The sequence below is a fragment of the Notamacropus eugenii genome, chromosome 1, assembly GCF_028372415.1.
Source record: "Notamacropus eugenii isolate mMacEug1 chromosome 1, mMacEug1.pri_v2, whole genome shotgun sequence".
Taxonomy (NCBI): Eukaryota; Metazoa; Chordata; class Mammalia; order Diprotodontia; family Macropodidae; genus Notamacropus; species Notamacropus eugenii.
In genome coordinates, this window is record NC_092872.1 from 41943984 (window position 1) to 41960998 (window position 17015).

Sequence of the window (17015 nt, forward strand, 5' to 3'; positions counted from 1 at the left end):
ATAGCCTTTGAGAAGCCCAGGGTCCCTCTGTGCTGTGCATTGGAGGAGAACTTTAGCAAAGAGGGATTTACATTGTGATTTATAATTACACAATACTTTGCATATATTATCTCCTCGAAATCTTACAACAGTCCTGGGTGGTAAGTTATATGGATATTACACGCATTCTAAAAAAAGAAAATCAGAGAGCTGAGGTGACTAGCCAGGTTAGGTTCCACAGCCAGCATCAGGGCTCAAGGTCCAACCTTTGATTCCTAGTATGGTGTTCTATCACACATGTAAGTCAGGCTGTGCCCCTTTTACGTCTCTTGGATGATCTTGTTGGAGGGTGTGAGTAACCGCTTGCTCCAAAACCAGGTAGGATTTTTTTTTTGTTCTCTTTTGCTGCTGATGTTTTTGTTTTGTTTTTAGCAAAATATACTGATGCCTTTGGGGTGACTAAATATGAACATGCCTTCCCCATTGTGGAGCTCTATTTAGAGTCTTATTCCTTTGGTTTAAGTCTTTGTCTTCTGATGAAATTTGAATTCCTCTATTAGTGGTTAAAAAAAATTCCCAACTGACTGGACCTCTCACCCCACATTCCATCTCCTGTCTCGGGGTCTTTGTAAAAGCAGTTCCTCCCACCCCATATTCAGAATATATTCTCTCCTCATAGCCACCTCATGGAATGCTTATCTTCTTTCAAACCTCAACCCCTTCAGAGCCATCTCCTGAAGGAAACTTATCCTGATTCTCACCCACTCTCCTCACAACTATTTGCTAGGATTTTTACCCTTGGAAATTCTTCTTTCTGTGTTTTTGCCTAAATGTTTGTGTATACATATATGTGTGTGTGGTGTGTGTTTCTTATTCACACATCTATGTACACATTTCCCCTAGTAAATCACTTCAGGTCAAAGTTTCTTTCATGTTTTTATCTTCACATCTTCAGTACCCAATATAGTGACTGAAAAATTGTAGGCCCTTCATAAATATTTGTTTAATTGAATTGGATGTTCAGCGATTCATACCTTATTGTGACTATGTTTATGAAAGTCAATAATTAAGGGAAGAGTCTAGCACTACAAATAAAAAGGTTACTGGTTGATGGATGCAGCTGAAATGACTAATGCAGGATGTCCCAAAGTCTTAGTACAGTTTTAAATTTTTCTCAACTTTTAGTAACTTAAATTTAAAGCCTTATTATTAAAACTATTTTAAATATCTTTAATATTTTGAGCTTAATAGCTTGAAGAGCCTTAAACTGCACTGACTTTTGGGACACCCTGTATATGTCTTGTCAGCTTATGGCTATGTGGCTTGTTTCTGCTGTGTATACACACACATACACACACACAGAAATTTCTCTTCATTGCTTGAATATACAGTCACATTTCAGCAAACGATGTTAGTTCATGGAATGATTGTAGTGACAGGGTAGGCTCTGTCCAAGGGAGTAAGTATGCAGTGATTCGCGATTCTGTGTGTGAACATATACTTCAATTAGAGTGATAGGGAAACTAAATTCTGTGGCTCTGTGTGTTGTCTTTTATTTATTAGGGATGATGTTCCCAACATCTAGTGACATTCATTTGGCTCCTTTCTCGGATGAACAGCTCTACAACGAACACTACTCCAGAGCAAATTTCTGGTAATGTGATCTCCTTCTGGACTTTTTTATTTGCTGTCTACAGGGTCAGCCTCAGGTGTGGGTCAATTCAGGAAGCCAGTGGTTGAGTGGAAAAAAAAAAACATTTTTTTTTAAATCAGAGGATCTAGGTTCAACTAGCCCTGCCATTTATTAGCTTTGTGACCTAGAACACCCATTTCCAAACTTCAATTTCCTCATTTATGTAATGGAGGTCATCATTGCCAAACATACTTTCTAAACCTTTAAGTGCTTAAAATTTTTTTTCAGTGTGACTTATTATTAGGCACATACCCACGTGGCATCGCTTAATAACTCAATTTGAGAGTTCCTCAGAAGAAACCCTTAGGGTAAAAATATCCCCTCATCTACTTGCTATTATTGGAAATTGTACATTTTGTGATTCTCTCAAAACTTTAGGTTAGATACAGAGAGACAGAAACAAACACAGAGAGACACAGAGTAAGATATAGAGAGACAGATACAGAAAGGGAGACAAATATAAAGAGACAGAGACTGACAAGGAACATGAATTCATATGTTTCACATGAAAGGCCATTGATAGTAATGGACATATGTGTGTGTATCTATGCAGATAGATATAAGTGCTGAGATTCTTTCAACAAAATTTGCTTTTTATTTTTTCCCAAAAGTCAGCTTTTCCTTATTTATTCATTTTTAGACTTATTTTGAAAGTGCTTTTCTCAAAATTATCCTGTAAATAGTTATCATCCTTATTTTACACGTGAGAAAATTTGTAATACCTACCTCACTAAGGTATTGTGAAGAAACTGCCTTGCAGGCCTTTGCAAAGTTGCTTCACTATTCCAAGCCTCAATTTTCTCACATGTAAACCTTAAAGAGAGATCATAAATATGATTTAAAACAATTTCAGTCTTATAAAACATTTTCCTTACAACCATCATGTAAGGTAGATATTGTGATATCCCCTATTTAGGCACTCTGCCCTAATTCAAAAGAATGTCTCTAATAGGTATCTTTCATAGGCATCATGGCAGGCTGAGAAGGGAAAGGATCTGACCAGCAGACGTCTGCCTTTTCCCATCTCATAGATCTCAGCTCTCCCAGGAGTATGATACTGCTCTATTTTGGGGGAGCTAGTCCTTATGTTAACCTATCTCTTTAGTGAAAACAAAATAAATTCTATCAGGAAACAGGTTTACCAAATAAATTTATTGAAATTGGCTAACTGTATGGGGAGTTGGGGAGGCAGGGAAGGGAAAGGGAAAGGAATTTGATTTTCTTAGGAATGCCTTGGCAGTTCTATTCTCAATTTCTCATTTTTTTTCCAATATGAACGATTAGTTCTAGTAAAGCATATGAAATCTCATGGATTGGGACCATACTTTGGAGGAGAGGGAGATTAGATCAACATGCAGATATCCTTAGAAAACTGGATATGTTTATATGATGCCAAAACAATCCATTATCCAACAATCCAACAGTCCACCAGCTGTTGAGGCTCTTTCTACGGGCTCATAATATTTAGAACTGGAAGGGACCCCAAAAAATTACCTTGTCCAATCCCTTCCTTTAACAGATGCAGGAAGTGAGACTCTAAGGTCAAACAGATGCTGAGTAGCAGAAGTGGAATTTGTCTACATGGTTTTTATCAAGTAACTGAATAGTATCAGAATTTTAGAGTTTTAAGGGATTTTAAAGGCTGTGTCATTCATCTCCTAGGTTTCTAATAAGGAATCAAGTTGTGACTTTCTTAAGGCCACAGAGTAACAGAACCCACTACTCCTGACTCCAAACCCAGAGCTCCTGACACTATATTGCAATGATTTTTTGTCCACTGCTTATTTTGGCTTTGTGAATATAGAATACGGAATGGGTGAAATTTTGGACTTCTCACTGTGGTATGGTAGAAAAATTCCTACATGCATGAGTTCAAATTCAAGTTTCATCTCTTACTAGCTATGCCCTTGAACAGGGCAGATAACAACTCCAAAACCATTTCCCCATTTTCAGTTGTCATGAAGATCAAATTCAGTTCAATAACCATTTGTTAAGTACCTACTATGGGCAAAGAAGTGTAGAAAGTAGATGCTTGGAGATAAAGGAAAAGTCCCTGTTCTCAGACACAACAGATACACAAAAAACAAATACAGATAATACTTGATGGGGAGAGAAGAGCACCAGTTGCTTGGGGGATGGGAAAAAACTTGTCTTAGCAGAAACCTGAACTGAGCCTGACTGAAGCTCAGAATTCCAAGAGGTAAAGGAAGAGAAGAAGAATTTTTATAGACCAATTGCGCAAAGACATGGAGGCAGAAGTTAGAAAGGTATGGATAGAGAATAACAAATAAGAGAGTTAGATTGGAACATACTTTGTGTGAGGGGGAATAATATAAAAAAAGATAGACTGGGGTTTCTGGCCAAGAGAATAGGAGGCAGACCACCCAGATCCCACATACATCCTCCAGCAAAACCTTGAAATTTACACCAGACCAAATAATGATCAAGAAACCATTTAGAGAGAGGATTCTGGGAAGATGGTGGAAAAGGTCAGAAAATTCCAAGCTCTCAAGATTTCCTCCCCAAAGAGTTAAAATAGCACCTTAGGGTGAACAAAGTGTGAGTGGAGATAAATAAGAATAGGGGTACAACAGAGGTCCTCCTGGGACAATTCAAGATCAGAAGGAAAATCCTGGGATGTGGTTTGGTCCCTGTTAAGAGTAAACACCTCCAGGCCAGGGTCCCTTTTAACAACAAGCGGCAAGCCCTGGGGTTAGTTGGTTTGAGAGGATCCCTTGACCTTAACCACAGGAACTTTCACCATCCCATAGTGGGGGGAGTTGGGCTTTTGAGTCTGGGAGGATTGAAGGAACCTCTGTTGATAAGGAATGTCAGACCCAGCTTTGCTGCGAAGAGCAGCAGGGCTACAACCAACCAGAACACAGCACAGTGAGTGTAGAAACAGTGGGGCAGAAAGCATCTGGCTGAGGGCACTTACAAGAGGCTGGAACTTTGCCTTTGGTTTCAAGCTAGAGGGAAGAACTAAAGATTTGGGGCAAGAAGCACCATTTCCCATACCCAAGGGCTAGAGGTGATTACAAAAATGAAGTTATTACCACAACAAAATGCACAGACAAAGGAGAAAAAAAGCTAGATGACTGGGGATCATCTTCAGAGGAGGATATTGAAATAAAGAAACCCCCAAAGAGTAATATCAAATAGTCACCTGCCCAAAAAGAATTATTAGAAGATCTTTAAAAAGACTTTAAAAATCAAATGACAGAGATGGAGGAAAAACTAAAAACAATAAATAAGAATAATCCAAGAAAAACAAGAAGGTTATGAAAGGAAAGTCAACCAGTTAGAAAAGGAGATGTAGAATCTTAAGGAAGAAAATGACACCTTGAAAATTAGAATTGGAAAAAGTGAATCCAGCAAAATTATAAAAGATCAAGAAATAATTAAACAAAACATGAATAATGAAAAATAGAAGAGAAAGTGAAACATAAGAAAAACAATAGACTTGGGGAATATATCAAAAAGAGAAAATGTAAAAATAATTGAACTAACTGAAAGTTATGATCAAAAAAAGAATCTTGAGGGGCAGAGCCAAGATGGCAGAGAAAAAGCTCTCCCCCCCAAAGCCCATAAAATACCTGTAAAAAATGACTCTCAACAAATTCTAGAGCAGCAGAAGCCACAAAACGACAGAGTGAAAGAGATTTCCAGCCCAAGGCAGCCTGGAAGGCCTACAGGAAAGGTCTGTTGCACTGAGCACGGAGCAGAATGCAGCCCAGCCTTGATCGCGCTGCAGCAAGGACGGGATTGGAGCAGGCTTCAAGGTGCCACTGGCAGCAGCTGCCGGTCCCAGATTCCTCAGCTTACAAATTGCAAAGACAGCTTCAAAGGTCAATGAGGAATCTCTTAAACTTGGGTGAGAAGGGAACACAGCAGTCTAGCCTCAGCACCAGGCAGCAGCAGCTTCCATTGTTGGAGGCCTAGTCTAAAGACCCTAGGGGAATTGAGCCGCTGAGCTAGATCTCAGCCCTGAGTGGCTTCCCTAGGGTAAGGAGGAGTGCTGGCTGGCATGGTGGAGCTGGTAGAGGTTCTGAAGAGGGAATCCTGCTCACAGACCAGAGCGCATGCCAGGAGAGGAACAAACTTCTGTCCCTTGATTGTGCCACCTTGGAAGAACTGAGAACTTACAGGTCCCCAGAGTATACACCCCTCTTGACAAAGAACTCAAAAGTCAAGTAATTGACTGGGAAAATGCTCAAAAAAAGGGAAAAAGAATAAGACAATAGAAGGTGATTTTCTTAGTGAGCAGGTATTATCTTCCAACCTTTCAGATGATGAGAAAAAATGCATACCATCAGAGGAAGATCTAAAAGTCAAGGCTTCTGCATCCAAAACCCCCAAAATAAATATGCAGTGGTCTCAGGCCATGGAAGAGCTCAAAAAGGATTTTGAAAATCAAGTAAGAAAGGTGAAGGAAAAATTGGGAAGAGAAATGAGAGTGATGCAAGAAAATCATGAAAAGTAAGTCAATAGCTTGCTAAAGGAGACCCAAAAAATGCTGAAGAAATTAATACCTTTAAAAATAGACTAACTCAAATGGCAAAAGAGGCCCAAAAAGCCAATGAGGAGAAGAATGCTTTAAAGAGCAGAATCAACCAAATGGAAAAGGAGGTTCAAAAGCTCACTGAAGAAAATAGTTCTTTAAAAATCATAATGGAACAGATGAAAGCTAATGACTTTATAAGAAACCAAGAAATTACAAAACAAAACCAAAAGAATGAAGGTGGGGATAAGGGAAGGGAGGGGTATGATAGAAGTGAGGGTAGACTGGGAGAAGGGTCAGAATGCATGATGTTTTGGGGTGGGGGAGGGAAGAGATAGGGAGAAAATTTGAAACTCAAAATCTTGTGGAAATGAATGTTTAAAACTATAAATAAATAAATTGGAAAAAAGAATCTTGATACAACAATACAAGAAATAATGAAAGAAAGTTGTCTTGAAGCAGTAGAACAAGGGGTGGGGGTGAACTAAAATAGAAAAAATTCATTTATCACCACTTAAAGGAGATCCTATGAAGAAAACTCATAGGAATATCATAGTCAAATTTCTAAATGCCCAGCTCAAAGATAAAATATTTAAAGCATTTAGATTAAAATCATTTAAGTATGATAGAGTCACAATTAGAATTACAGAAGACCTAGCAGAAGGGACATTAAATGACTGTAGGTCTTGGAACACAATGTATCAAAGACCAAAAGAACTGGGGCTGCAGCCAAAAATATAATACCATGCCAAGTTAAGTATTATTTAGAAAGGAAAAAAATGGACATTTGATAAACTCTAAGACTTTCAAGACTTTAACAAAAATCCTGGACTTAATAGAAAATTCATCATACAAGAACCAAGAGAAATATAAGGTATATACCAAAGACTGATTATAAGGGATACATAAAGATAGACTATTTACCTTTTATATATGCAAAATGTATGTCTAAAACTCTTAATAATTGAGTAGCTCATAAGAAAGATTGGGGTAAATCCTACTATGACATTAATTTTAAAAGTAAAACCATTTAGGAATAGCTAAAAAGAATAATTATTTTATACAAATGAGCATAAGAGGAAGAATTGATACAGAGGAATTAGATGGGGTAGGAGTGCTGATAGTTCTAGTAACCTACTTTCATCAGGAATGAGTTTAAGAGGGAACAACACATAAATTTAGAAGGATATAAAAATCGCCTAAATTCAGAGGAAATAAAATGGTAGGGGCATAGGGAGGAGGGAGAGGACAAGGGAAGGATCTTTAAAGGGGAGGGTGAGGGAATAGGTAAAAGGGATGTATAGAAGGGTGTTTAGAGTTATGGGAATGAGAAGATAGGGGAGGGATCCCTGGAGGGCCATAGGCAAGAGATAGGAGGGCAAGGTACAGGGTAGAAGTTAAGTAGAGGAGGCAGGAGGGATAAGGCAAGATAAGACAAGAGATAGGCACAAACATAAAAAGCAAAGATCAGGTGTAGAATAGGTTTGGGAAAATATGCCTACAAGTGTACATACATATATGTATGTATCTATAACTATAGAGAAAATATCTAAACTTCATTGTACCCTTCTGAGGACAGGGGGAGGGGAAAAAGTACAAAGTAAAAAAGTACACAACAGAGGACAAAAGAGCTCACAAGGAAGCAAAGAAAAGATGGACAATTTTGAACACAAGTATTATTTATCATACAAGCTTTCTTGAAATGAAAACATGTTATTACATAATTTGAATCCTCTCTTATGTTATGAAGGCACAACATTTTTTCTTTTTAACTTTGTATTTGAGTTCCAATATTTAAGTTTATAATTTGTTTTTGTTTCTTTTCTCTATTCTGTATTTGTGTTCTGGCATTTGAATCTAAAGAAAAAATAAGAAAACCATTTAGAAACTATAGTAAATAACTTCTACCTATAACAAGTTCCTTCGTTTGTGTAGAATTGCACAGAAATCAGCCAAAAGGTCACAGGCAGTAGGAAGGGAACCTTTAGCAAAGCCAGTGCCAACACAGGCAAATAAGCCCCTAATACAACCAGATATGGACCAGGGACATCTGTAGCCATCTAAACTCTGTGTGTAGAGGCAGCAAAAGCAGAGGGGCATCAAATGAACCTCCTTCTAACCTGAACCAGACAAAGGATTGAACATGTGCCTGCTCATGCACATACACACAGTTGGTATGATGTAGAAATGCATGCATGCACACACATAGGATAAGTATATGAGTATATGTGAAACTCAACAGGGAATCAAGCAAGTGTTTAAGAGGGAGGATACTAGCAGGAAAGGAATGAAAGCAAAACAAACTTCCTGATTCTGAACGGTTGATTTAAAAAGGGCTGGGGGGAAAAGGCATAGATCTGGAATTCAAATTCCCAATTGTGTAATGCCTGAAAAAATTATGAGATGTGACTATATTGGAATATTAATGCCCTCACAAGAAATGATGAAAAATAATGACAGTTTCTGGATTCTATGAACTGACATGGGATATATTTGGCAGAACCCAGAGAATGTTGTGAAGAAATAATGTTGAAAAGAAAAATAGCTTTAAAAGACTCAAGAACTGTGATCAGTGTAGTTACCAGCCATATCTCTACAGGATCTGTGATGAAGGAAGTTACCCACCCACTGAAAGAGTGATGATTGAATCAAAGTGCAGGAAAAGACTTCAGTATTTGGGCATTGGGAGAGGAAAAGAAAGAGATGCAGACTTGAGCCATATTGTAAAAGGACATTTCCATCTTGGAAAATTTAGCAATAGATATCTTTGGAAATAACTGGTAGAAATCAGGATGCCACCTGTATTATTCCCAAAAGGCTAATCTCATTAGCAACACAGGAGCTCAGTCCTAGCTCTGCCTCTAAGTAGTTTTTTATCCTGGGCAAGTCATTTACCCTCAGTACCCATTTCAATAAAACAAAAGAGTTGAACTTGATGATCTAAGGTGATTTTCAGAGTTAAGATACTCTTCTAAGTTACTTTGCAATTGCAAGTCAAAAGGCATATGAAGCAATGAAGGGTAGTAAGACCATTGAGTTTAGAAACAGAATCAGAAAACCTGGCTTCACTGCTGAGCTCTGCTACTACCTACACTCCTATGTGACATTGGGAGAGTCACTTCCACTCACTTCCTTTTTTTTTTCAGCTAAAAAATGAAAGGTTATGCTAAATGATCTCTTCCAGTGTTAAATCTTATAATCCTTCCAGATACTTTACATGGGCTTCCAAATGGAATTCTAAGACTCTTGGACCTTTTCTTAATATATAAACAGATCATTGTAGTGAGAAGCTGATAGCTAGCACCCATAAAATCAGTAAGATTATCCAGTTGCTGGAGTTTTTAAATTATTTTGTTATGTCTTGCTTCTTTTCGTCAGCAAAATGGAGCCTTTGGTTTAAGTTCTTAGGCCTTTAGGAATCACACTCCAATTCAAGCAGCTATTGTCTTCAAGTGGTAACGTTTTTCTGTCTAATGGATCCCACTTGCGTTGTGTTGACAGAAACCATCTCAGGAGTTCTCACCAATTACAGTTATAATTTTCAAGTTGAAATCTCATCCACACCTCCCAGGAAATGTACAAATGAGTTCAAAATAGAGGAATGACCAGATATTATCTATTATCAAAAATCACAAGGCATGATTCATTTTCCCAGTCATATTTATGGATTATAAAAAACCAGTGGAGTACATTGAGCTGTCCGTCCATCAGCTATCCCTCGGTTCTATTCCATGACGAACCGGCCTTTCATTTCTAATCATACCTCTCTGATGCCATCCATCCTACCTCTTAGCATGATTCTTCATTTGTAATGAGTTGTAGCTGGTTCAAGCTTGCCATATACCTCTCCATTTACCTTTAGATGACCTACTGCTGTACTAACTTGATGGCTTTTTGAGTCTATCAGTAAATCATCAAGCATTTATTAAGTACCTACCATGTGGTGGGCTGGTAACAAAAATACACAAGTTAGACAATTCCTTCAAGAAAATTAACTTCTTTGAGGGCAGAAGGATATAATGCATTCATAGGAAGGTAAATAAAAGTATATGCGTAAGGTATACAAATTTATTTCAGTGGTAGTGAGAAAACTAACTGGAGAATTCAGAAAGTTCTCTTAGAAGATATGAGCCTTGAAGGAACTAGGGGTTCTAAGAGTCAGAGTTGAACAATAGGAGAGGCAACTTATATAAAAATGCAAAGGCAAAAAATGGAATGCTATCTGTAGAGTACAGCAAGTTAGTCACTTCCATGACATAGTCACAGAGTATCACAGGTTTACACAAAAATAACTAACAACAGGCCCCCAAGTGTTGAGTGGACCGCTGTGAAAAATTTATGGGATAATATGAACACAAGTTGTATAAGATGAGAAAGTGACAGATCGATTGCACTTTTCTTTAGTGAAAGCAGGGGACAGAGTGTAGGACCTGGAGTTCGAAAGACCCAGTTCAATCTGAGTCAGATACTTACTAACTGTATGACCTGGGCAAGTCACTTAACCTCTTTGCCTCAGTTTCTTCATCTATAAAATAAGCTGGAGAAGGAAATGACAAATCACTCCAGTATCTTTGTCACAAAACCCCAAATGGGGTCACAAAGAGTTAGACATAACTGAAGCAACTAAACAGCTACAAAATTTGTAATACATATATAAAAATACTGTATTGTATAACTGTACCTTGAATTCTGTTATATAATACATATATACATACATATAATATATATAAACATATATACATATATATGTATGTGTGAATGTACGTACACATAATTGAAAAGAACCTTGGTCTAATCCTCTCACTCTATAGACAAGGGAACTGAGTTTCAGAGAAGAAAAAGGGCTTGCCACAGCTGGTAAGTAGTAGATCCAAGATTTGAATGTAGATCTTAGGAAACAGAAGGAAGATGATATTTGAAGTTTAATACAGTATAGTTGCCCCAAAAATCCAACTTGGCAGTCAATAGCCATTCACTATTGGCAGTTCTCTTTTTGAAGTAGGTCACATAGTATATTTGCTTCCCATCATGCTTGACAGTTGAGCACTATTAAGGTTGATGGTGGCAGATTACATGTCTCTGGGAAATGGCCGATGTTCTTTACAGAGAATAGCAGCTCTATGGTTGCAAAGAGCAGGGTGAAGATGAACACAAACGATAAATCTGCTGCGCATAATGAGAACATTCTGGTGTGAAGTTCGGCTGTGAGTGTACCAAGGACAGCACTGATTACCGAGCTTTCAAGCAAATGCTCTCCCTTCCTATGCACCCAGGCAGATCATGCTTTAAATGAATGAATGGTCTCCAAAAAAAATGCTGTGGGGAGGAAGTGGATGTGGGGGGCATGAGGCATTTCCCTCATACACTGAGCGTTTCCTAATAGTTTTACAGAAATCCATTAGGAAGCCTTCCTTGATTCCTATTCTCCTGCTACCCAGCAAAAGTCAGCTCTCCCTCTCCACATCTCTCATAGCACTTGGACCAGGTCTCTCCATTGCATGCATCACATTCTGCCTTGTATCAGGCTTATTTTTACACATGGCACATTTGATTTTATTCAATTCAGTAAGCATTTACTACATCTAAGATATTGGCGAATACAAGAGAAACAAAACAGTCCCTGCACTCAAGAAGCTTATATTCTAATGAGAGGAGAGATAGAGCACCTCAATTAATAAACATCAAGTTTGTGCATATTTTTAGGGGTAAGAGGCAGTTGGACTAGATCTCTGATTTCCTTGGTATGATGAACTCTGAATGAGAAAACTCATCCTACCAGTGTAGATGGACAACCAATCTGCAATTATTAATTTTAGAGGGTTGTCTGGGGTACTGAGAGGTTATATGACTTTCCCAGGATCGGTTAGGCAGAGGTGAGACTAGAACCCACATATTTCTGACTCTGAGAATAGTATTCTATCCACTATGCCATGCTTGCCTTTTGCAAATGTAAAGTACATGCAAAGCACCTTATAGGTGAGATCAATGAGTTTAAGAGACTTGCCTAAGGTCACAGATATAATATGCATTAAAGACAGAATTTGAACCCAGATCCATTAACTCCAAACCCAATGCTCTTGAAGGAGATTGAATTAAATTGAATTGTATTGAATATAATTCTGTGTAGGTATTCAGCTGATGAAATAGAGAAACTCAAAAGATCCTTAGAAATCTAGTCCAACCTAAGACCCAAAGACAGGAAATGACTTACCTAAAGTTAAACAGCTAATTAACACAGCATGGATTTTTCCCAGCAGCCTGTCACCTTATAGAATTCGTGAAGTTTGAGAAAACTCTTAGCAAGGTTTTTATATGCTTTTCTTAGAATTCCTTCCATACCAGGTCACTGTCACCAAGTACCAGATGGTGCCAGATATCAGTAACGTTAGTTTTTAACAGTCTGGCTTCCTCCCACGTGAACCTGGAAATAGAGCAGCCTCAGTCAGAACTGACTACTACTTGTTTATAAACAGAATACAGAAATATTTACTCATAAACACTTAAATTGAACAATTAAAATTAATTCACTGTATTACTAAATCTATGAGTACCAGCATATGGAGCAAGAATCCAAAATTATGGGAAGGCATCTAGCTCCCAAATGATACATTTGCCCACTTAATTGAAAATTATCAGAGTATGATCTCCAACAGGATTCCACAGGCTTATGTTAAGCTCTTTGTAAGCTTTGTGTGTATCCAAATAATAAAAATAGCTCACATTTACATAAGTTTAAAACAAATCATATTGATGATTTCAAAAGTACTTTTCCTCCAGCAGTCCAGTGAAATACACAGTATAAAAATTATCCCTTTTACAGATGAGGAAAGTGAAGCATGAGATACAAAATAAAGTGTCATTGAATCCTGGTTCTGACACTCTTTTTGTGGAGTTGGGCATCTTCTTTCATTTGTCTGAGTTTCCCTTTAAGTATGGCTGTAGCCTGAATTCTGCTGGTTTAGTTTCACCGATACCTTTTACTTTCTATCTTAGCTACAAAAAATTCAGTTATCTGCCTTGTATATCTGCCTACCTAGTGCAGATATGTTCCCTCCCGGACATAGTAACCTCTGACTGCCCTGCCATGCTCAGAACCCAGAGGTAAATTCAAACTTAGCAGTTTCTTTCAGTAAGTCAAATCAATGAGCATTTATTCATTTCTAACTAGGTGCCAGACACAGTGCCAAGTGCTGGTGATACAAAAAGAAAAGCAAGCATTTGTATCTCTTTTTTTTTAATATCTGTCTCATCTTGACCTTTGAAATACTACTCCTTCAAAGCCCAAGTGTCAGCTCCTCCAGGGCATTTGCTGAGATGCCCTAGCTGAAATTGTCTTCAAGTGTCCTCATTTCTCCCTTGATTTTATCAGATTTTACTTTGTGCCATATTAAGTACATATCATATTCCCACCCCATCCCCTTATTAGAATTAGAATTAGATTGCCCTAAGTGAACAGTCAAATAATAAAAACATAATTATTGAATTTAGAGTCAAAAGACTTAGATTTAATCTCAGCTAGCAGTCGTGACCTTGGCCAGGTTCTTTAGCTTCTCTAATCCTTAATTTTACCTTCTGTACAATAGGGATAATCACATTCACACCATCTCCTTAGGAGGGTTGTAAGGAAGCTTATGTAAAATGTAAAGGTGTTGAGGCATAGTGAGGTTCAATCACTCTGGTCAGTCCCACCTCAGTTTGACATTCCTCTTGGAATCCCTTTCTTCTTTCAAGGCTTAACAGGAGTTTCTCTCCCCACATGAGACTGTTCCAGACCCTCACAGTTGGTAGTTCTTCAGGCAGAGTAGAGAACCAGTCATTTCTGAAATGTTATAGAGGGGATTCTTATTCCAATTCAGATGGGACCTCTGAGATTCCTTCCAGTGGTCAGATTTGATCATTCTGGGGTGTATGTGAGAGTTATTATTATCTCAGTCTCCTCATCTTTTTCAGAGAGATTCAGATAGAATCAGTCCAGGGACAATGCACTTTCCTGCTTTCATTCCTTTATATTCAGAGTTCTATAGACAATTACAGATTGTGTGTGTATGTATATGTATGTGCACTGTGCAGCTAGGTGACACAGTGGATAGAGCACTGGACCTGAAGTTAGGAAGATCCATCTTCTTCCAACATTTAGCAACTGTGCCTAGGGAAAACACTTAACCTCTGTCTGCCTTGGTTTCCTCATCAGTAAAATGGAATAATAATAGCACCTACCTCCCAGGGTTGTTACAAGAACATTTGACATATCCCCAGTGCCAAGCATGGTTTCTGGCACACAGGAGATACTCTCTAACCTTGGTGGAATATCAAAGAAAGAAAGCCTATTTATACAAAATACCTTTAAAATGGAAGGAAAGAAAGGCATTGTGCCATAATGGGTTGGGAGGGCCCTCAAGAAGCCATGAGTTCAATTCCTGCCTCCACATTTTGGCTGCATAACCCTAAGCAAGTCACTTAAATTCTGAGTGTCTCTAAGATAGCAACTTGCTGAGCAGGAGCAGCTACATTGATATAGTGAATTTCCTCACTGAGGAGTACTCTAAACTAATAAAATGACAGTTCCAGCTTTTCTCCTCCCTTCTCCCCCCAAAAAGGAAGGGAAAATAGATTTGCTATTATGCTTTACAATCATTTGTGCCAGAAAATCAAGTTGTGCCATACCCCTTATAGTCATTAAAAGTAAAGAATTAAATCAATCAAAGGCCACTGCTCTGTTACAGGCACTATGCTGGGTTCTGGGGATACAAGGACAGCACCAGGCGGTCCCTGCCTTCAAAGGACAGGCACATGAACAAGTGTAAATAGAGACAAAATATATGCCAAGTCATTAGAAGGTAATTTCTGGAGCTAGAGGAGGCACTGGCCACTGGGGTAATCAGATCAGGCTTCCTGGAAGAAGTGGGGTGCTGGAACTGAGCTTTGAAAGAGATGAAGGCATGGAGATAGAAGGTGAAATCTTATGTGTGAAGGACAGTAAGTAGAACAGGTTAGCTGAATCAGAGAGTATGTGAAGAGGAGTGTGTAATCACTATATTAAGAGGAGTTGAAGCCAGTTGGAGAAGGGGCTCTAAATGCTAAACAGAGGAATCTGTACTTGGTTCTAGAGACAACTGGGAAGCACTATAGCTTCTTGGGCAGGGGAGAAGGTATAGTCATATCTGTGCTTTAGGAGGAACATTTTGGCACATTTGAGGAAGATAGATTAGAGACGTAAGAGACCAGAGGCAGGGAGATCAATTAAGAGATTCCAACAGTCCAGATGAGATGGTGAGGGGTTTGAATTTTGGTGGTGACCGTGTGTGTGGTACTGAGAAGAGATAGATGATGCAGTGATCAAATTGACAAGACTTGACAGCAGATTAGACATGGAGGGAGGTGGGGCAGGGGGTGAGAGTAAAGAGTCAAGGATGACTTTGAATTTGTGAACCTGGTGACCAAAAGGATGTTGATACATTTTTGAGAAATAGGGAGGTGGGGGAAAAGGCAGGTCCTTGGGCAAAGAAAAATTTTGTTTTGGACATGCTGAGTTTGAGATCACTTTCAAACAGTTGATAATGTCCAGTAGGCATTGGTGATACAGGATTAGAGCTCAAGAGAGAGAATAAGGCTAGATATATACATATAGTCACCTTCTCCATAGAAATAACTGAACCTGTGAATGCCTTCAGAATAGAATAGTTGTCCTTAGTTACCTCTGAAAAGGAAATAGTTGTGGGTGGTGCCCATGGTAGAGAGGGATAGGTGTGTGTTGAAATACTATAGCAGAAAGTGGTGTTATCCTCTTAAGAATCTCCAGCTTAATGATTTAGTCCACAGTTGAAGCCAGAAGATGTTTTGGACTCATGTAAATACTACTAATGAAAACAAAACTAAGTATAACACGATTTATTTATGAAAATTGAGCTCCTTGGATTCTGAGTATCTGTATAGGGCCAGGATTTAAAAGACAAAGGCAACCAACCAGAGTAGAAAACCCTAGGTTTGTTATGAGAGTCAGGAAGTGAATCCTGCCCCTGTTATTTACAAGGGAGTGACTTTGGACAAGCCTAGGCTTTAGTTTCTTCTTCTGTAAGATGAAAGAATTGGACTAGATTAGGAGTTCTTAACCTTTTTTTAAATCATGGATCCCCTCTGTCAATCTGAAGCCTACTGGTATCTCAAAATAATCTTTTTAAAAAAAACTGAAGGAAATGCTAAATTTCAGTTATTGGTTAATCAGATTTGTTAAAATTTCCCATCCAAGTTCATGGACTCCATGAAATCTATCCACAAACTAAATCTGTGGATCTCAAGTTAAGAACCTCTGGACTAAATGTTCTGCCAGGTCACTTCTAGTTCTGACATTTTATGGGATTCTATGAAAAGAATGTAGCAAAAAACCTGTTTTCTAGAATCTTGGTTTAGTTCACTGAGAAGAAATAGAATTCATTAAAGGACAGCTGCTTCCAAACCCTTAATCAACTCAGATGAAAAGCAATTTTGATACTCCTTAGTTGTGTGACCAAGTCACTTAAACTCTTCTAGTCTCATCCGAACAATAGGTATAATGATACGTACAATGCCTTGCTCACAGGGTTGTGGGAAAAGCACAAAAGAAATGTGACTGGTTACTTCCTCCACCAAAATAATTCTCTGATGGTTCATTGTGGTTGTAGAGGTGACCCTTATTCCAGAGGCTATGCCAGTACAGGGTAAGCAGGTCCTACTAAGGTAGAAAGTCTTCCCCTACAAACCTGCTGATAAACTTTGTGTCTGTTGTCTGAGTACCAGCCTGGCTAAGTTCAGAGAGTTTCTTCATGAGATTGACCACATGATAATAAAATTTGGGGCACAGAAACT

At 38.4% G+C, this 17015-nt stretch overlaps 1 protein-coding gene across 3 annotated transcripts in view; it reads left to right on the forward strand.

Annotated features, from left to right (window-relative positions):
* The window catches only part of LOC140497018 (histone-arginine methyltransferase CARM1-like), a 274761-nt gene that overhangs the window by 229600 nt on the left and 28146 nt on the right, over positions 1–17015 (forward strand). For all 3 annotated transcript variants that reach the window (XM_072597490.1, XM_072597499.1, XM_072597508.1), the window contains one exon: positions 1543–1633. In XM_072597490.1, coding sequence (XP_072453591.1) covers positions 1543–1633 — 91 coding nt within the window. The remainder of the gene's footprint in view (positions 1–1542; positions 1634–17015) is intronic.